Raw genomic sequence first — 20976 nt, forward strand, 5'->3', positions numbered from 1 at the left:
TATTTGTCATAGCTAAAGATGCATATGTTGGTCTCTCTAAACACTGACTCATAGTTAACAAAATATCTTGGATTTTTCTATAGAGATGAGAGGATGGAGCAATGTAATGATCATTTATAATGGGATTCTCTGAAAAGTCTCCATTTTTGAATATTACTTTAAATCTACTTTCATAAATCATAAATGTCACTTAGTTTGCAATGCTAGTGGTAATTTAAGGAGCCTATTTTTTAAAAGTAAATTTGGTCAAGGAGATGTTTTTGATTATTATTCTAAAATCTAGTTAAATGTTTAATATAATAAAAATTTTTAAAATAGTTGTAAAGGCTTAGAAAGATAAAATAAAAACAAACTTCAGTAGAACTTGAGATGGTACAGAAAGGGATAGGTTTTATTTATCAATGCAGTGATTAAAAACATTTAAAAAGAGGAAGAATTTCAAAAAGGAAAACGAAAATAGAGACAGAAAAAAATATACTCAAAGTACTTACAAGAAAGGGTTATAGAAACTTTGGATACCATTCCTAGACCACATGCTTCTAAAAAAGAAAACAACAAAAAATAATCCAGCCCTTGACATTCAGGTGGTCCAGAAGTACAGATATATCCTAAATCAACGCTTAGGAGCAAAATTTTCCTAAACTCATTTTATTGTGATGTACATTCTCAGGTGTGTTACAAAAGTAGAACTCACGAAAACCTATACTTTTAGCTGAGATGCAAAGGACAGAAAAAGATAGGAGGATGTATTCTCTCCATTTCTCCTTTTCCATACCTTTATCCCTGAAAGAAAATCAGTGAATCAGCAAAATGTAGACAAATCAAGACGATGTGGATCTGAGAGAGGATAGTGGTTTGTCAGTGGGTACATCTTCATTAGTCACCTTTATGCATCAGGAAAACAAGGTAGTGTGCCCTCTTGTTACATCCCCATTCAGGGCAGGTCCTCCAGTTTTCTGAAGACTCTGGTCTAGTCCTATAGCTGACACTGCTGCCAACACACAGAGTGAAGGGCAGCCCTGGCAGAACTTGGTCCTTCCATCTAATCCATGACTCATCTGTAACAGAACCATCTGTATGGAGCCACTCAATATTAATTCGAGTTGCACATTAAACATCATGCCAGAACATCAAGTCTGGGAGCTACATCTGAAGCAGGTTTCGAGAGATCAGCATCCTCATCACTTCATTGCTACCTGCAAGAGAGAATAAAAATGAAAAATTTAGTAGCAGCAAGTCTGAGAGCTTGGTAAAGCTCTGACCAGGGTGCTCCAAGCCTAGCTCAGGGTAGTCATGGCTGTAAACTACAATTGTTGCTTTTACTCCTGTGAAGGATGAGGTTATCACAGATTTCTCTCCAAAGTAGAGAAACTGAGGAATAAATTTACTAAAACAACAACAACAAAAAGAACACAAAACAAAAAACCTCTCCTGATGGTAAAAATACTTATGTTTGGTAAAAAACAAAAACAAAAAAACATAAAGTAGTATATATAGTATACCTACAAAAGCATAGAAAAAGACCAAAAGAAGATATTTTTGGACTTAAATTTAAAAGGAGTCCAAAGTATTAATTCTAGATGTAGAAACATAAGTGACTTTTTTTTTTAACCTTTCCTATATTTTATAAGTTCTCAACGATAAATATACCTATCTTTGATAACTGGAAAACTCAATTTTAAAAGAACAAACAAAACATTTTCCCTGAAAAAACGGGGTCAATTGCTTGCTTCATTTTTATAATGGCCTTAATACAAAGAGAAATATGAACCCCCATGAGGAATGAGTGATCACTCATCTCAAATAAAACCAAATCTAAAATTTCACCTTTATCCAATAACAAAGTCCACAATGAAACAACATCATAAAGATCAGCACCTGAATATTCTATGAGTGGATAATGATGTAGCCTGAAATAAACATATCTGGTTTCTCCCATTTATTGTAACAGGGTTACAAGACAGTTACAATGAAGGTGAAGTTTTCTACATCCATAATGCTGGGTTAAAAAGTAATTGCAGGAGTAGTAGGAGGAATAAGACTATAGTGAATTTAATTTGAGCACTAGCAATTGAGCTCATAAATGTACTTCAGGGATGAGGTTTGCAGCAGAAAGCAGAGACTAACCTTTAGAAGCCTGTGATTTGGATATAACACCAGATCAGTGGGTCTCAGAGTGTGGTTCTCAGATAAGCAGCAGCAGAGACACAAATTCTTAGGTACACTCAAGACCCACTAAATCAGAAACTCTGGGGAGTGGGGCCAAAGAATGTTTTCACAAGCCCTCCAGTTGATTCGGATGCATGCTCAGGTTTGTGAAGCACACTTTGAAAGCAGCAGAGAGGTCAATGCTCATAGGCCTCCTCTATGCCCCATTAAAGCAGCCCCACATCATTTCACTGAAAGTCACTTAGACAAGCCTTGGCCCTTTAGGCTTGTCTTACAGTGTAACAACTTCAGCTATTCTAGCTGGAACAACAGTAATGTAATTTTGAGACTTACACACTGGTGTGAAGAGTGGAGAAAGCCATGCTCTGAGCATGACTCCAATAGCTTACGCATTTCCCACCCTGAATGTCTGTGATTACCAAGAAGATACCCATATAGTGATGATTTATTTTACTGAAAAATCCATTAGCAATATTGATAGAGATATCTTTTGGACCATCTGGTTAATAATCAATTTGTAGAGGCAGTGGTGATCAAATTGGTCACATCTGCCTTATAAATTACTGTACAGAAGTTTTGGGATTCCTGAGTGCTTTATAGCAAGTATTTTATAACAGTAAAGAATAATCACTGCTGTAGTTTCCAAAATGTTTTCCCATATATTATCTCAGTTTGAGCCTTTCCTAAGATTTATGAAGAAAAAGAACAAGTTGAATGAATCAATGACTTACCTACATGACAAAGCAGAGCCTCCTGACTCCAAGGCTTGTGATCTTTGTATGGCACAATGCAGGCCCTTCCAAGCCAAGTGTCAGGAGGAGGGAGGAGGGAGGATGCCAAAGACAGACAAGACCTGGTGGAACCCTCAAGGCCAGACAACCTGGGGACAGACAAGCTGGGGAAAGTGGTGATCCTGTAACTGTTCTAAAAGAGAGAATTACCTCTGGAAATTTTTACCTTCAAGGATCTGATGGACCCTGGAGTCCCGTACATACTGCTGAACAGCATAGTCCTTCAGGTAGCCATAGCCTCCATGCATCTGTAAGGCCTGGTTGCAGATCTGCAGGGAAACAGGGATTAAGATCTTGAATTCTAGGAAAACTGGAACGAGTGGCTTCTCTCTTCTCAACCAAGCCCCCAATCTGGCAGTCTCCTGTAAACTAATAAGAGAAAGAAAAACTTACAGATAACTAGCCAAGCCAAAAGATGGGCTCCATGTTCTCTGTACTCAGAGACAACCAGAGTTTACCTGAACTTGTCAGTTCTCACCAGACAGGCAACACAGAAACTGTTGCCTTTCTGGCTCATTATCTAAGGGGAGAAGCTACCTGCAAACACTAGCGCTGAGATTCTATGAAGTTAAGATGCCATCGAGGGGCCACGCAGCCTCAATGTAGGAACTGTTTTGTCCCTGACACTGGAAATGTGGCACAGTGCTACATCTGAGCAAGAGGCATTGGGTTGCTCTGAACCTTCCTCCAAAGGTAGGTCTCATCTATACCACAAATGACAATGGCAGAATGAAGTGTGTAATGGCACAAAACAGGTAAATGGCCAAGAATGAGAGCTCCCATGCATGCCTCTCGAGTTAATGTATATCCTTAAGCCCCAAGGCAATCCCTGTAGCATCCCAGTTGACTGATGGCTCTCAACATCCCTTGTTATAGCAGCTGCTCCCTGTTTGCCCAGGAGAAACAGAGGGCATCATCGCTTACGGTAAAACATTCATCTGTAGCAAAGAGCTTGGCCATAGAGCACAGGGTCACTGCATCTTCCCGCTCCTCCTGCAGAGCTACCGCTGCACTGCGGATAATCAGTCGTGAAGCCACCAGCCTTGTTGCCATATCAGCCAATTTGAATTGCAGGTACTACAGCAGTAGGGCAGAAGAGGACCAGACAAGATAGGCTTAGAGTAGCACCTGATCTGGGGCCCTCTGTAAGACATCTTTAATGAGGTAGCTTTTCTAAGTGACTCTAATCTTCAAAGACTCCTGCCTCTTCTACAGAGAAAACATACTGCCTTATAAGTTCTAAGTCTACTTCACTTGCCCTGCACTTCATTGAATATTATTACCTCTGGAAAAACATTAGTGATAGAGCACCAGTTCTGGCTAAGATGGGAGCAAAACTCCACACTCTCCTGGACAATGTGGGTCTCATGCAAAAAGTGGAAAGCAAAATTCAGAGATACCAGAGCAGTTACCTGGTTACTAGCCAGAGGCACTCCAAACTGCTTCCGGGCATTGAGGTAATCTCGGGTGAGGACGAGTGAAGCATGAGCAGCCCCCAGAGAGCAGGAAGCTAGAAAGGAAGAGTGCCAACACTTCAACTGAGCCGGAAGTACCGTGCTGCCTGCCCCAGCCCGCTGCCCTCCCTGCTCTATCCCTTCGTGTTCTCACCAACATTGATCCTCCCTCCGTTCAGTCCTTTCATGGCAATGAGGAAGCCCTGCCCCTCATTCCCAATTCTGTTGGCCACAGGAACGGCACAGTCTTCAAAGATCACGGCTCGGGTTGGCTGAGAGTTCCACCCTACCTGGCAAAAATCAAGGACTGTATAGCTGCCCAACCATTCACCACTCAGGGTGGTGTTCTTTTTTGATGAAAGCCCGTGAAGTACAGGTTCCATTAATCCTGAGATTTAGACCCTTGAGAACTAAAATGAGGAAAAATAAAAGCTCAGACTTAAATATCTCTCAACTCTGACATTTTTTTTTTCAGCTGAACATTTTTTAACATATGAAGAGCATCTACTTTCTAATGTCTACTCTTCCAGATTAACTTATAAGCATTTCTCACAATTTCTTTTAGGGTTGGGGCAGGACTGTCCTCACTTTGGTGCCCCACGAGTACATTGTTTTATAAAAAACACAGACAATATAAGAATTATTTGGATTACCTCTCCTTACATGAAGACAATATATGGATTATTACTAACAATAGCCATACTTCTTTCAAAAGTCTAGTGTTCCTCTAAGATGTCATGAGTAACATTTACTGTGTTGGCAATACCTAAGTCAATCATTTAACTGCAGAGAGATCCAGCTCACAACAGCTACTTATGTACATCTTTTCCTAACTAGGCTTTCAGTGACATCACATCAGTGGCTTGAAATCAGCCATGGTGGGAGTATTTATTCCATAGAAAACTGGAAAACACTACTGGCAAACTATGAGGACTTTGGGGGGTTTTGTTTTCCCCAAAGAGCTGATTTACCAAGACATCTTTGAATGTATCAATCACAGGCCCAGAGAAAATTTTGAATACCTGAGATTTAGTCCATGTCATGCAAATTAACTAGCTGTACTCTTCATCTTTGGCCAAAAACACTTGGCTTTTTTGTGGTTTCTGTTTTCCCTTATACAAGGGAGTTGTACAAGAAAGTCAGCAGAGCCACTTTCTTCAAATAAAATCTTATTTAGAGGTTTCATATATAAAAATATTAAGGCTCTCACTACTTGACTCTTTCATCTGCTCTTCCAGGTACTTTCCAAGGCTTCAAAGAACTTTGAGGTTTAGTAGTAACAGATTTTAAAATCACAAGACTATATAAAATCTCTCAGTTCCCTATAGTTCTGAAAACACTACTGTCTTCACATCACCATCACTTCCTTACACAAAAACATTCAATAGCTCCCTTTTGTTAGAAAGATAAACTTTATTCCTCAGCTTTTTATTTAAGATCTTCGAAAATGTGTCCAATCAATCCTTCCTTCTCAGCCTTCTCTTCTATAGGTCACCTGTAAGTATGCTCCACTCCAGTCAAGCTGGTCAACATACTGTGCTACTATGTATTTAAATACATATTTTTGCTTATTCTGCTTCCTCCACCGGGAATACTCCCCATCCCCAATCTCCATCAGTCTCGCTTAAATGAAGCCTCCTAAGGCCTTCCCAGTCAGTCACTTGATTTTATTTTCTTTCAGGCTCACCACCAACCTGAAACCTTCCAATACTGTGGTTTTAATTTGCATTTCTCTGATGATTAGTGACGTAGAGCATCTTTTCATATGTCTATGGCCATCTGCATGTATGTACATACAGATATTCCATCTGTATGGAATAGTGGTCCTTTGTCCTTTTTTTCACTCTTTGCTTTTTTGGTGTTGAGTAGTATGAGTTCTTCATAAATTTTGGATATTAACCCCTTATCAGATGCATCATTGGCAAATATCTTCTCCCATTCAGTAGGCTGTCTTTTCATTTTGTTGGTTTCCTCTGCTACGTGAAGATTTTTGTTTGATTGAGTCTCATTTGTTTATTTATTTTTGTTTCCCTTACCCAGGAAAATATTATTAAGAGCCATGTCAGACAGTTTACTGCCTATGTTCTCTTCTAGAAGTTTTATGGTTTGGGGCCTTACATTTAAATCTTTAATCCATTTTGACTTTATTTTTGTATATGGTGTAAGAAGGTGGTCCATTTTCCCAACACGATTTGTTGAAGAGACTGTCTGTACCCCATTGTATATTCTTGCCTCCTTTGTAATAGATTAAATGACCATACAGGTGTGGGCTTATTTCTGGGCTCTCCATTCTACTCCATTGACATGTGTCTGTTCTTATGCCAGCAGGTATGGTGAGACCTCAAACTTTATTCTTCTTTCTCAAGATTATTGTGGCTATTTTGGTTTTCCTGTGGTTCCATATAAATTTTAGTATTAGTTCTAGGTTTGTGAAAAATGTATTGGTATTTTGATAAGGACTGCATTAAATTGATAGATTGCTTTGGGTAGTATGGACATTATAATGATGTTAATTCTTCCTATTCATGAACATGATATATGATCCCATTTATTTATATCTTCTTCAATTTCTTCAATGTTTTATAATCTTCTGAGTATATGTCTTTTGCCTCCTTTGTCAAATTTATTCTGAGTGTTTTTCTTTTCATTTTTGGATGCAATTGTAAATGGAATTGTTCTAATTTTTCTGATAGTTCATTATTGGTGCATAAAATTTTAATATTATTAATTTTGTATCCTGTTACTTTACTGAAGTCATTTATCAGTTTGAATAGTTTTTGTTTGTTTGTTTTTTTGGTGAGATCTTTAGGGTTCTCTACATGTAGTATCATGTGATCTGCAAATATTTTCCTTCTTCCTTCCAATTTGGATGACTTTTTTCTTTTTCTTGTCTGAATGCTGTGGCTGGGATTCCATTACTGTGTTGGATAAAAATAGTGAAAGTAGGGAGCATCTTTTCCTGATATTAAGAAAAATACTTTTAGCTTTCTGCCATTATGTAGCTGTGTGCTTGTCATATATGACCTTTAATATGTTATGTTCCTTCTATTCCTACTTTACTGAGAGTTTTTATCCTAAATGGATGCTGGATTTTGTCAAACACTTTTTCTGCATCTATTGATATGATTTTTTATCTTTCAGGCTGTTAATATGATGTGTCACAATAACTGATTCGTGGATATTGAAACAATCTTGTATCCCCGGAATAAATACCACTTGATTGCAGTGTATGATCTTTTTAATGTATTGCTGAATTTGGCTTGCTAATATTTTGTTGAAGATTTTTACATCCACTTTAATCAGGTTTATTGGTCTATAATCTTTTTGTAAAGTCTTTGTCTGGTTTTAGAATCGGCATAATAGTTGTCTCATAGAATGAGCTTAGGAGCCTTCCCTCCTCTTGAAATTTTAGAAGTAGTTCCAGAAGAATAAGTATTAATTCTTCTTTGAATGTTTGATAAAATTCATCTGTGAAGCCCTCTGGTCTAGGACTTTTGTTTGTTGGGAGTTTTTTTGGTTACTGATTTGATTTCGTCAGTAATAATCAGTCGGTTCAGATTTTCAGTTTCTTCTTGACTCAGTCTTGGAAAATTGTATGTTTCTAGGAATGTATCCAATTCTTCTAAATTGTCCAACTTGTTGGCATATAATTGTTAGTAGTATTTTTTTATAATCCTCTGTATTTCTGTGGAGTCAGCTGTGACTTCTCTTTCATTTCTGATTTTATTTATTTGGATTCTCTCTTTTTCTTTATGAGTCTTGTTAAAGGTTTATCAATTTCTTCTATCTTTTCGAAGAACCAGCTCTCAGTTTCATTGATCTTTTGTTTTGTTTTTTTTTTTTTTTTGACTCTTTCATGTATTTCTGCTGTGATTTTTATTATTTCCTTTCTTGGATTTTGTTCTTTTTCTAGTTCCTTTAGGCATAAAGTTAGATTGTTTCTTTGAGATTTTTCTTGTTTCTTGAGGTAGGCCTGTATTGCTATGAAATACCCTCTTAGGACTGCTCTTGCTATGTCCCATAGATTTGAGGTCATTGTGTTTTGTCTAAGGTATCTTTGATTTCTACTTTGATCTCATGGTTAACCCATTCATTGTTTAGTAGTACGTTATGTAGCCTGCATATGTTTGTGTATTTTACATTTTTTTTTCTTGTAATTGATTTGTTTCGTATCATTGTGATTGGAGAAGACGTATGATATGTTTTGTGGTCTAGCATGTAGTCTATCTTGGACAACGTCCCATGTACACTTGAGAACACATATTCTGCTATTTTGGGGTGTAATGCTCTAAGAATTAAATCCATCTGGTCTAATGCATGATTTAAGATTGCTGTTTCCTTGGTGATTTTCAATCTGTCCAATGGTGTCAATGGGTGTTAAAGTTCCCTACTATGATTGTATTACTGTTGATTTCTCCCTTTATGTAGGTCAAAAGTTGACCTACTCAGGTGCTCCTAGGTTGGATGCATAAATGTTTACTAGGGTTATATCCTCTTGTTGGATTGAACCCTTTATCATTATGTCCTTCTTCGTCTCTCATAGCCATTGTTTTAAAGTCTATTTTGTCTGATGTAAGTATAGGTATTCCAGCTTTTTTTTCATTTCCATTTGTGTGAAATATCTTTCTCCATCCCTTTCCTTTCATTCTGTGTATGTCTTCCGATAAGAAGTGGGTCTCCTATAGATAGCATATGTATGCATGAGTCTTATTTTCTTATTCATTCAGTTACCCTATGTCCTTACACTGTAGCATTTAATCCGTAAACATATAAAGAGATTATTGGATTATTGATAGGTACATAGTTATTGCCAATTTATTATTCATATTTATGGTTTTTTTTTTCTTCCCCTTCTTCTTAAAGAAGTCCCTTCAACATCTCTTGTAACACTGGCTTGGTTGTGGTGAATTCCTTTAGCTTCTTCCTGTCCAGGAAGCTCTTTATCACATCTTCAATTTTAGCCTTGCTGGGTATAGTTGCCTTGGTTATAAGTCCTTTCTTTTCATCACTTTGAATATCACTTGTGAATCACTCTGGATTGCATAGTTTCTCTTGAGAAATCAGGTGACATTCTTATGGGAGTACCCTTGTAAGTAGCTGCCTTTTTTTTGCTGCTTTTAGGATTCTTTGTTTTTATGCTTTGTCATTTTAAGTATGATGTGTTTTGATGTGGGTCTGTTTGGATTCATCTTGTTTGGGACTCTGTGATTCCTGGGGTTGTATGTCTATTTCCTTTGCCAGCTTAGGGAAGTTTTCTGTCATTATTTCTTCCAATAGGTTTTTAATTCCTTGCTCTCTTTCTCTTCTTTCTTGTACGCAAATGTTGTTATGATTGATGTTGTGTCAGAGGTCCCTTAAACTATCATCATTTTTAAAAATTATTTTTTCTGTTCTATTGGGTGTTTTTCTGCTATCTTGTCTTTCAAATCGCTGATTCAATCCTCTTCTTGATCTAATCTACTGTTGATTCCTTCTAGTATTTTCTTCATTTCAGTTATTGTATTTTTCATTACTAACTGGTTCTTTTTTATGGTTTCTATGCCCTTTTTTGTGCTTACTATCTCTTTGTTGACATTCTCACTGAGCTCATCTATTCTGCCCTAAGTTCATTGAACATCCTTATAATGAGTGTTTTGAACTCTGTGTTGGGTAAGTTGCTTGCCTCCATTTCACTTAGTTCTTTTTCTGGAATTTTCTCCTGTTCTTTCATTTGTGACATGTTTGTTTCCTCATTTTGGCTCTCTCTGTGTTCATTTCTATGTATTAGGTAGATCTGATACATATCCCAGTCTTAGCCAGGTGGCTTTATGTAGCAGGTATCCTGTGTGGCCCAGTGGCATAGTCTCCCTGATCACATGGGCCAGGTGCTTTAGGAGTATGCCTTGTGTGGGTTATGTGTGCCTTCCTGTTGTAGTTGAGCCTTAATTATTGGCATGTCAGTGGGTGGGATCGACGGGTAAGCTAACTGGCTGTGAGGATTGGCCATGAACACAGTGTACAAGCTGTTATGTGGGGGCTGACCCCACAAAGTGGGATTTTCCCCAGTGCACTGATGTTCCTGTTGACACCACCCTTTAGGTTTGCCACTTGTGGGGCGAATCAGGCAGTGCTCTGCTGTGGTCTGATGACAGCCTCTGGATGTAGTGGCTCTGTGCTCCCTTGTAGGCCAAAGTCAGCTGCTATCTGTGACCAGCCCAGGGCTACCCGCTAGGAGTTATAAAGCTATCTGTGGTTGGTGGCTGTCTGTATTTGACCTGTAGGCACGTGGGAGAGGCCAGACAATGAACTGAGGCTGAATATTTCCAGTACCACACCTGCAGCAGCTCAGCAAAAGACCCAGGGCACTCCAAGGCCTGAGGCTGCCTTCCAGCTGCCCATAAGGCTCAGCAGTAGAAAGAGCCTCACATGGTACATAAATTGGAAGGGGCAAGGTCCTAGAGAATTACCAGGGTGGGGCAAGTAGTATTCTTCAAGTTAGTTCAGATTCAGACTTGGTGCCAATGTCAAGCCTATGGCCACTTTCAAAAGTATGAGATCATACCAAGGAGAGCCGCTGCCCACCCTGGGCCCACAGACCGCTGATATTTGTTCAAGAAATACTGCCGCTCAGGACAGAGCTCCTTGCTTGCCACCAAGTGTCTCCTCAGGTTTGTGAGTTGAAGCCTGTTGACTGCTGCTGAAGGAGCTTCCTGCTGAAAGCATGGTATGGGACTTGCCCAGCCACAAAATTTCCACTGGCAATTTGTGAGTGGGGTGTGGTGGGTTTTGAAAAAGTCATTGGAATAGAGTGAGCAGAGCTCATCAGGCCAATGCAGATTCAGATTTGGCTGTGTTGGGATTGAGCTCAACACAGGCAAGATGGCGCCTGCCAACAAACTGCACAGGAAGAGGGCTCGACATAGGAATAATGATGGGGAGTCCTCTAGCCCTCACCCTGAAGCCACATAACTCAGTCTTTCCTTGTATGTCTCTGGCACCTTCCAAGCTGTTGTCCCTCCATCTGAGCCCAAGGTTAGTGCTTGTAAGTAAGTGAGTCTGTGTGTGGGCTTTTTAAGGGGACATCTGGGTTTCCAATGTCTCTCCCAGATGGTCGCATTCTCCACTGATTTTTATAGCCAGATTTTGTGGGGACTCCTCCTCCTGGCACTGGAACTGTGGGCTTGCGAGCCATGGGGTGGAGTTACCGAGACACCCCTCCCAATGTTTTACTACAGCATGTGAATGTGGGACCAGCCCATTTTGTGTCTCTGCCCCTCCTACCAGTCTGGATACGACCTCTTCTTTATATCCTTAGTTATAGAAGTTCTGTTCAGCTAGTCTCTAGATGATTCTGCAGGTCGATTGTTCTATAATTTAGTTGTAATTTTAATGCAGTCATGGGAAGAGGCAAGTAGGTTTTTTTTTTCCTACTCTGTCATTTTGACTGGAATCTCTATTAGTCTTGTCTTATGTCTCACATGTTATCTTCATACTCTCTTTTAAGAGGCCTCACTTCTACCCATCCCAGGAGAAAACTCATTCTTCTATACAAAACCTTTTAACAATTAAATCTAAGGTAAAGCAAGTCCTTATTACTTTCTCTAAAGTCAATGCACAGTTGGTGGTGTAAAGCTCTCAGCTATATAATGTGTTAAATATGCCAAGATAGAGCACGTGCTTACAGAAAAGAGAGCCATGGAGCAAGGAAAGAGGAAGGCCAGCTGCTCAGGTTATCAGAACAGCCAAATCAACCATGAGGATCAGTGGATGACTTTTCACACTGAATCCTAACCTACAAGGCCCTACCTACCTTCTCAACTTCATCTACTATGATTCTCTTCTTTGCTCATTACCCTTGGGCCATACTGAACTACTTTTTGGTTCTTCAAATAGGCTAACCTTATTTCCATTTCAAGCCCTCAGTATCTCCTGCTGTCTCTGCCCAGAATTCTCACATTTGGCTCCTTCTAACTTCAGATGTCATCTAAAATATTATTCCCTCACTGATTTAATCTATATCTAAAGAAACTCTCCTCAATCAGTGTCCTTTGATACTGTTTTGTTTCCTCCCTAGCAATGAGCTATGTAGGAAGGTACCTTTTTTCTTCATGTGTGTATTGTCTCTCCCTGCTTACTAAAATGTAAATTCCATGAGGGCAGAGCATATCTGTCTTGTTCACTGCCCTATTACTTAGAAGAGTTCCTGACACACAGGGGGAACTCACCAGCTATTGAATGAATGAAAAATGTCCTTCCAAATTTCCTTACATTAAAAATATATAAAGCAAAACTAATAATTAAAACTGAAAATAAACAAAAAGGGAAGAAAATACATATGCTTAAAGTGAGAAGAGAGAAACAGAAAATGAAAAAAAGAAAAAATACACTTTTAGTTTATGAAACTTATTTGCAATTTTTCTCCAGGCACAAATTTTGTTAGCTTTAGTATTCTGTCAATAGATACCACAAATATCGAGTGGATGCTACCTATGTGTGTTGAAATAATCATCACATCAAACACCTGAATCAGTTGAACTGGGTCCTGTAAAATTATGTCAGAGTACATAGTTACTCTATGCTTTATAATCCAAAATGGACATTCCTAGGTCAAGAAATTCTATAGCTATATATCTTATATATCATACATAGCATATCTTACATACATAAGATGGCATATGTCTTATAATCTTAAATAAGCCTGGGAGTAACTTTCATATCCTGCCAGGGGTTAGCATGAAGCCTTGCACACAGTAGGTATCTAGTAAATATCTGCTATACTACAAAACAGGCATTACAACTCATAACTCTTTGGCAGGTACAAATGATCAGGAAGAGTTATATAGGGAAAATTGGAAATTCTAGGTGCTATGAGAAGAGAAATATATTTCATTACCTGACTTCTCCCCCGAAATTCTAACTGTAATAGTACATGTGGGAGACAGATGACTGTTCTTGTCATTTGATATAATAAACCTGAATGGGTCTTAGCCTTATCACTAGCTACAGTTATATAATCACAGTTCTGCTGTTCATTGCCTCGATATATGAGATGTCTTAATCCTAGGAATGTCTCCTCAAAGCATCCAGGGAAACACTCTCCTTTTATATTCCTGAAATACAACCATCTCCCAAAGAGCTTTACTTAAAGAAGAAAAGTGGCCCATATTCCTACAATTTCTGAGACTTCTAATGAAAATCAGATCTTCTATAAGTATTTCTTCCTGAGATAACAGAGCGCACTAAAATAAGACGCTGGATGAGAAATACAGGTCAAAAGCTGAAGCAGGAGAAAAGACAGAGAAATCACTTCCACTGAAACAACAGGCAGCTTGTGGATCTTAATGGCAAATTCTGTCACTTCTGCCAGTGTCCTAGGGTTTTAGTAACAATACTCTATTTTATTTTATATGTTATTGTCAAAATCCTACTAGAAGCAAGCACCACCAAGACAAATTAGAAAGTACATGAACCTATTTCCTGAAATAGAGCAGAGCTTGGTTCGGCAGGTGGCAGTCTCATAACTTGAATTACTCCCTGTCAATAGCCACTTACCTTTTTTTCCTTCTTGCCAAAGCTGAGGCCAGGTGTTCCCTTCTCAACAATTATGCAAGAGATACCTTTGGGGCCTGGTCCTCCTGTTCGGCACATTACTACATAGATGTCTGATTCACCTCCACCACTGATGAAGGCCTGTGGGATTGGAGAGAGGGTATACAGGGATCAGGGAATATAGGAGTTCTCTGAGCTTACCGCCTGGAAAATACTTAGGGTCCTCACAACTATCGGACACTAAGAGGTATAACAGCATAGAGAAACTAAGGAGGGGTAAAAAGAACCTACATTGACTGGGGAATTAGGGATCTAGCTGATGAGACTATAAAAAGGATAGATAAAAATGTACAAAATTATATGGAATCAGATCAAAAGATAAAAATAGTGAAAGCGAATAAAGGGAATGGGTCAGAAAAGTCTTATGGATATTAACTTGTAGATAGCAAGGATCCAGACGATATCAGCAGGAAGATGGAAACAATCTTCAAGTTGTTCTAAGAGGAGAGCACACCGGTACCTTGGAGCCATTGAGGATGTAATGATCTCCTTGTCGTTTAGCTGAGGTCAAAAGGGAGGCAGCATCGCTCCCACTTTCTAAGGCAGGGATCAGAGGGGAAAGAGACAGGGTGAGGGAGAAAGTCAATGAAGTTAAGGGAGCCCAAACATGCTTGCATGTCCTAGAGAACCTTCACTTAAAACAAATGGCTCAGAGTTTGATACTTTAAAATTCAGACAGCCAAAGGGACTCTCTGCACTTGGTAAAAATTATGTATAGCAATCAGACCATTTTCCATCTCTCATCGCACTAGCTTGCAGTGCATCTTCTACACAGAGCTTGAAGAGATTCTGCCCTAGAGGCCTCTTAGTCATCTGTTAGTTACTCTACAATAAAATATCTTGGCAAACAATTGTTATTTGTATCAATGGGCTAAGGAATTCTCAGTGACTTCATTTGAGTGACGTTTCAACTGGCAGAATGGCAAACCCACCTGGTTCAGTGAGGCAGTAGGAAGCAAACTTTGTCATGGTACAGAGCGGTGGGCAAAATTTGTGCCTCTGTTCTTCATTTCCAAAGGTATCAATCATCCAGACACACATGCTGACAGATATAACAAGAAAAGGCATTCGCAGAGATTAAGATGGAAAAGAAAAGGAAATTTGGATGGGAAGTGGGTGGCGAAAGGGAACAAAGGGAGAAAAGTAGAAACAGAAGAGAGTGTGGAGGGAAAAGTCACAATTGAGATGATTCAACTTTAAAGGAAAGGCCTGGATTAAAACATATTCCTAGAACACATTCACCCAGAGACAACCAGGGCCAAGGTATTTCTTACTTGGATGTTCATCCTACTGCTAGTTAGGTTAACTGAGCTTCCTAAAAATCAAAGAGTTTTCTGTACTTTCCCAAATTCCTGAAAGTTTCATATTTGGGTCAAGGAAAAAGGAGACTGGGCTCTGACCACTCTACTGGAGTGTCTGGTACTACTCAATCTAGGATTTGGGAGAAGGGAGGCAAAGCTGGTTATCTGGGCAACATACAAGATGACAGATTCAAGTCCAACAGGCAGCAGCAGACCTAGTGTGAACTTTTAACAGTCTAGTTCTTCAAAGGTGATCAGCCTGAAAAGATAAATCTTGGGTCCCTTTTATCTGAAATTTCCCAGTCAACCCACGTGAACACTTGGTTGCACTTTACAAGCTTGTACACTCACTTGTGGATGCTTATATAGGCTGTGGTGCTGGTGCAGCCTGTAGCCAAGGCTTCAAAGATGATAGAGGTATCAAGCCGTGACAGTCCAGACCCACCTACATCAGTTCGTACATAGACCCCACCAAAGCCTAGCTGGGCTGCCTTCTGCATCATTTCCACTGGGAACAGTTCCTATGTACAAAAGAGAGCAGGGTCACCAGTCAGTGATTCACAGATGGACTTTTCTTTAGAGGGAAAAACGAGGGATTGAGATGTTTGCATTTGAGAGTGTAGGGATTCTTTTAATATGTCTGTCGTCTAACAGTGGTATCACTTAAAATGCATTCTATAAGGACTGGTTTTCTGGCATTAAAGTTTCTTTTTATTATCAACACAACCGCTTTGGTTTTCAGAGTGGTCTAAATCTTTGTACAAAAAAAAAACAAAAACAAAAACAGGTATCTTCAAGATGATGAAAATACCTTTTAGGAAAGGAATCACACCATTACCAGTGCTCTCATTTGTAAGCGGAGAATCTGAACAATTAGGATAAGGACATGAAGATAATTATGGCACTTGTTGGGGCATCTAACCACAAGGAAAATTCTTACCTTCTGGTCCCATTCTGCCATATTTGGAGCCATCTCCTGAGCAGCAAAGTTAAAAGCCACTTTCTGAAATTCTTTCTGTTCTTCATTGAGTCCCATAGAAGCTAGGAGCAAGATTGCATACATTCAGTTCCAGAACAGGGGTCCAGGAAGTGCACTACCAATAAGTACCATGAAGATGGGACGGTGGACTTATTATAGCATTTCCCATACACAGTACTACCTTTAACATCCAGAGAATAACACCATTAGTTTCTTTGATATATCATCACCTTTTTCCTTCTTCCTTTACTTCCAAATGGATTGGCTGACTTTATTTACCTCCTAGTTATTCTTTCAATAATCTAGCTCTTTCTCCTCATAAATACACATTAAAAAAATAATAAACACACATTGACCCTCAAATTACGGTAAAAATTCTTTTCCTTTATGATGTCCTACCTTTTCTATATTTGTATCCTGGGAAAATCCTGTCCTATCTATGTATATATGTCTATAGTTGTCTATTGGCACCAACATTCATTTCAAAAGAACAGTTTGAAAGGAAGATATGTTTACTTTGTCTTACCTTTCAAATTAAGGAAAAGAGCCTATCATAAGACCCTGCATTTGGCAAGTCTTAGACATTCATTGATAACTATGATGAGGAAAACCTTCTAATGTTAAAAACATGGTTAAGCTCTTACTAAATCTGTTTCACCCCATGGACTCAGAATTCTTAGAATATTTTCTATCAGTCTTAGAACTTTGGGTGATTCCTTCACTTCTAGGTCTAAGAGCCTTAAACATCTGTAAAGGATTATACTGTAAAAGTGTTTTATCAGAGGTAATACTCTTTAAGAGGAAGATATCTACATAAAACAGTGACTACTCAATTAACATCATTACTTTACAAATTTTCTTTAATCGGTTCTCTTAAGGACATATAGTTACATTTTTCAAAAACTGCATAGAGTGAGATAGGACTGAATTGGGAAAAAGAGCTTTAAGTCAACTAGCTAGTTAAGTAAGGCCTAAAATATGCTTCTTGTTTTGGAAAGTGACATAGACTTCCAACCAGAGGCAGGCAAAGCTCCTGTGCAAAACTTCGACCTGGTGGGGATACTGTAGAGAATTTTAAAAAGAAAGGACCACAAATCCTGGGTGCCAGAACACTACTGTAGGATCAGCAACCTGCACAGGGTGAATCTGACTTACATTGTTCATATTTATTTCTCTTTTGTTGTTTCTTAGTACTGCCATTTTGAAAGGACCACCTTCCTCAAGAGTGCTAGGAAAAAAAAGGAGTGCATGCCTATGCTTAAAGGCACAGTGAAGCCCTAAAGTACAGTGGTGGAAAGAGAAATGCAGGGCTCTGTATTACTTTCTAAGGTTTCATTCTGCACTGCTAAAAATTTGGTCATTCTGGGGTGATGCTAAAGAGCATTAAAAAAAGACTATGGGTCCACTTTCGACAATATATTTCAGTGTCTACTACTGACACACAGGCCTTCTAACAGAGAATAAGTTCAGGTGGCAGAGTCTGTTTCTCTGGGGCAGATCTGGGCATCTTCTGTGTGACCCAAGAGAAAGCAGTCTGTATCAGGACTTCATATAAATGGGAAACTCAGAAATGAATAGTTGTGATGATTAAAGATTAGGCTACCTTGAAGAGCCCACAGCAGAAACCTATGTTGGGTGTTACTCTCAGGAGGATTGTTAGAGATAACAATTCACGGTTCCCTGAGTAGGAGTCAGGTCATTTATTTGTACAGTCCTGCAGAAATGCTCCTACAGAACAAAGTTCCAAGACCATTCACGAAAGAATATTTGTCCACTGTGGAGCAGTGCTGAAGTTACAAAGATGAATGTGGTGCATTCACACAAAGTATGACACAAATGGTAATAATACAGACACCCTACTGTATAAATAGAAGTGTTACAGAATTTCAGTCCCAGCAAGAGCTCAATGTTTAAGTTATTACTATTATTGTTATTATTATTTGACAGAGTAAAACAAGTAATTCGAGGAAAAAAGAAATAGATTTGAATTGTGTCCTAAGTAAATAACAGAAAATAGTGTATGTACATCACGTGTACAAGTAAATGCAACATAATTACATTTTTTAAAGTTAGGTAATAAACAGTCAATTTTAGTTAAGCGAATGCTAACAAAAGGAAAGCATTACTTGGAAGAAAAAAGTAAAAGAAGCAAGTTTGTCGGGAGCCATTTTGAGACACGTTGGGAGCCATTAAGAGACACTGAAGAAGTAGCTGATAGCCATGAAGCAACTGCTGAGACTGCTTAAACAATGGTTCTAGGAAGCAGGGTGTGGAGTTAAACATTACTGACCCTGGAGGGGAGGTTTGCCTCCTAAAGAAATCCTTTTAAGATAGTGGAAGGTTTTACAGCCCAGAAAAGGATGTTTGTACCCTGAAGGAAGGATGTATAGGAGCTTATGTAAATGCCAGCATTCCTAAGGTGTTGTACTCTGTGCTTTACTATTGTATCCAAAAACTTATATAAAGGCTATGCTAAATAAACTCAGGGCTGCAGCAGTGACTGTATGCCCTACCGAGGCGCTTTCCTGTCTTCTTTTTTCTGAGGCTTCACCTCCCTCTTTTAGGTGCTGTTCGATCTCTGCCAGCAGGCTCTGGCACAAGTTATAAAGCAAATCATATACAAGAAAGCCTGGTTACTAAGTAAAAACGCCTAAGTTCTCAGAAAACATACACTATAAAAAAATTTAATAAATAAAACAAAAGACCAGGACTCGTGAAGTTTGCTGGAGCTACTGGGTGAGTTTATGAAGCCAACGCCTGCCCACACGCTCTCACACACAGGAAAGCTAAATAGAAAAAGGGCCTAAATGAGATAAGGAAAGCCTTCACCTGACAGCAGCTCAAATGTAAAATGAGGGAGCTCCACTAGATATTGAGTAAATTTCCTCATTGGTAAAATGATACTAATATCAGTAAAATATGGAAATTATATGTAATAAATATGTAATATATTAAAATATAATAAAACTATAATTCTAAAATTATTTTTCGCATTAAAATATACAGTGAAACAATCAGAAATATTTGTTGATCACTTCCATTAATTTTATTATGTATATGATGTAACTGAAAAGACAATTTCATTTTACTATTTAAAAGATAATTTCTTTTAAAAACATGAAAAAGCAGCTCATTGGCTGAAGTCACACCACTAGCTACTGGAAAGACTCATATTTAACATATTTATTACCAGAACAACTCCTCATCTGCTTTGGTATCAACAAGAGTTTACCAAACTGTTTACCAAATTCTAAGTGTTAGAACAGGGCAACACCTTGTGAAGGTGATATTGAGAAGAATACAGTATTCTATACCTTAGTGTAATTTATAGATCTAAATGTTAACCTATGGGATTCACAGACTATTCTTCTATAAAGAAGAGCCATTTATTTAAAATTAAAAAAAAATGTTTCAGAAGAAAAAGGTCATAAGGTGCTTGACAGAGTCACGAAGTGGCTAGTTATTCCCTAGTGAGCCTAGGTCCTCACCACCTTTATTCAAATCTTAATTATTTCCCTGGTTCCTGAAGACATTCAGGTCTGTAAACTTTGGCAATTTCCCACTTGCAATAATATATTTTTTTCCTTTGGGAATTTCAACAGTAAAAGTGTTTTATAGATATAGGTGCTATGTTACAGAATCTAAATATGTGAGCAAATCTTATTACCTGGAGCTTTTGTTCATTTACCACCATCAGCAACAGGCCTTCACATTTTTACTGCCTTTATGACAGACTGTTATGAATTAAATAAACAACAAAAACCCGCCACAAGTTTCTGCACCTAAGCATTCACTCCTTATCTGAAAGCACGGATAGTAACTGAACGTACCTCAGAGTTGTGAGGACAGATGTAAACCCCTTTATCTTTATGTAAGTTTACTTATGAAACATGACCTTAAGAGACTGTTAATAAATTAAGTTTAAGGAAGATTTGAACAATAAACGTATAGCATCAGCAACAAGGATTATGCTGTGTTAGCTGCAAAGTATTTTTATATTAAAATTTAGCCACACGGGGCTCCTTGCGATAGGAAGACACATTTCAGGCGAGAAACTCTCAAGTTCCTCTTGACAGGTGCGGTGGCAGAAGGGAGGAAAGGGCTCAAGAACCAGTGAAAGGAGTGTAGCACACGTTTCTGGGGGTGGGAGAGTAGCAGACGAGGCCCAGGGGCGCAACAGACAGACTGAGATCCGAGAGAGTTTGGCCGGGAAGGCTGCCCAAGTGGACAGGATGAAATGAAGACCCAGGGGTGACGACTGTGCCTACCGCCTGGGGATGACTGCCCGGGATGGCGAACAGGGCCGAGGATGACGGCCCGGGGAACAGTCGGGCAGCAGGTGATGGCAGTGCGGACCTCCCGAGGGTGACGGCGCGCCCGGGGGCGTGGGAACCATGGGCCCCCTCCGGGTCTCTAACACCTGCACCCCCGGGCTAGACTTACGATCGATGCAGGAGACCAACTTCCGGTGGCCGCTCTTGGAGACCTGGACACTCCTGTACAAGAAACAGAGCCGCGCTTGGAGCCGCCAGCAACCTTTTCGCAACATCGCACCTATTCCTGCTACTGCCAAGGTCTGACAGCGGATAACTTCTACCTTCTTCGCCTAGTCCAGAGACTGTGGTTCTGGATGCTATCCCTGCCCCGCCTTCCCCGCACTGCACTCTGGGAATTGTAGTGCTCCCGGCAGCCCC

The 20976-nt window shown here is 39.2% G+C and overlaps 1 protein-coding gene across 4 annotated transcripts; it reads right to left on the minus strand.

Moving 5' to 3' along the window:
• Nucleotides 1-370: 370 nt before the first annotated feature.
• Nucleotides 371-20954, minus strand: ACAD8 (acyl-CoA dehydrogenase family member 8). Of its 4 annotated transcripts, none has more exons than XR_004951005.1 (11): nt 20726-20954; nt 16244-16344; nt 15655-15824; nt 14935-15044; nt 14463-14539; nt 13946-14083; nt 4569-4704; nt 4373-4470; nt 3885-4037; nt 2901-3329; nt 371-1196 (listed from the first exon to the last, which is right to left on the minus strand). XR_004951005.1 is itself a non-coding variant. In XM_016156526.2 (11 exons), the coding sequence occupies exons 1-10, from the start codon at nt 20829-20831 to the stop codon at nt 3129-3131; spliced, it is 1290 nt and encodes a 429-aa protein (XP_016012012.2). In that variant the 5' UTR covers nt 20832-20954; the 3' UTR covers nt 371-1196; nt 3127-3128. The 4 variants fall into 4 exon arrangements, 3 of the variants coding, with proteins under 3 accessions (XP_016012012.2, XP_016012013.2, XP_036077319.1); XM_016156526.2 differs by having other exon boundaries at nt 3127-3329; XM_016156527.2 differs by having other exon boundaries at nt 3127-3229; nt 20726-20952.
• Between the last annotated feature and the right edge of the window lie 22 nt (nt 20955-20976).

Source organism: Rousettus aegyptiacus, unplaced genomic scaffold (genome assembly GCF_014176215.1).
Source record: "Rousettus aegyptiacus isolate mRouAeg1 unplaced genomic scaffold, mRouAeg1.p scaffold_m13_p_5, whole genome shotgun sequence".
Classification (NCBI taxonomy): Eukaryota; Metazoa; Chordata; class Mammalia; order Chiroptera; family Pteropodidae; genus Rousettus; species Rousettus aegyptiacus.

Bases quoted from the DNA above. Each gene is read 5' to 3' on its own strand.
- ACAD8 (XM_016156526.2), bottom strand. From the start codon at position 20,831: ATGTTGCGAAAAGGTTGCTGGCGGCTCCAAGCGCGGCTCTGTTTCTTG. The intron at 14,540-14,934 runs GTGGGTTTGCCA...TCCCTGCCTTAG, and splicing joins CTACTGCCTCACTGAACCAG to AAAGTGGGAGCGATGCTGCC. The intron at 3,330-3,884 runs GTAAGCGATGAT...TTCTCTTATTAG, and splicing joins CTACAGATGAATGTTTTACC to TTTACAGGAGACTGCCAGAT.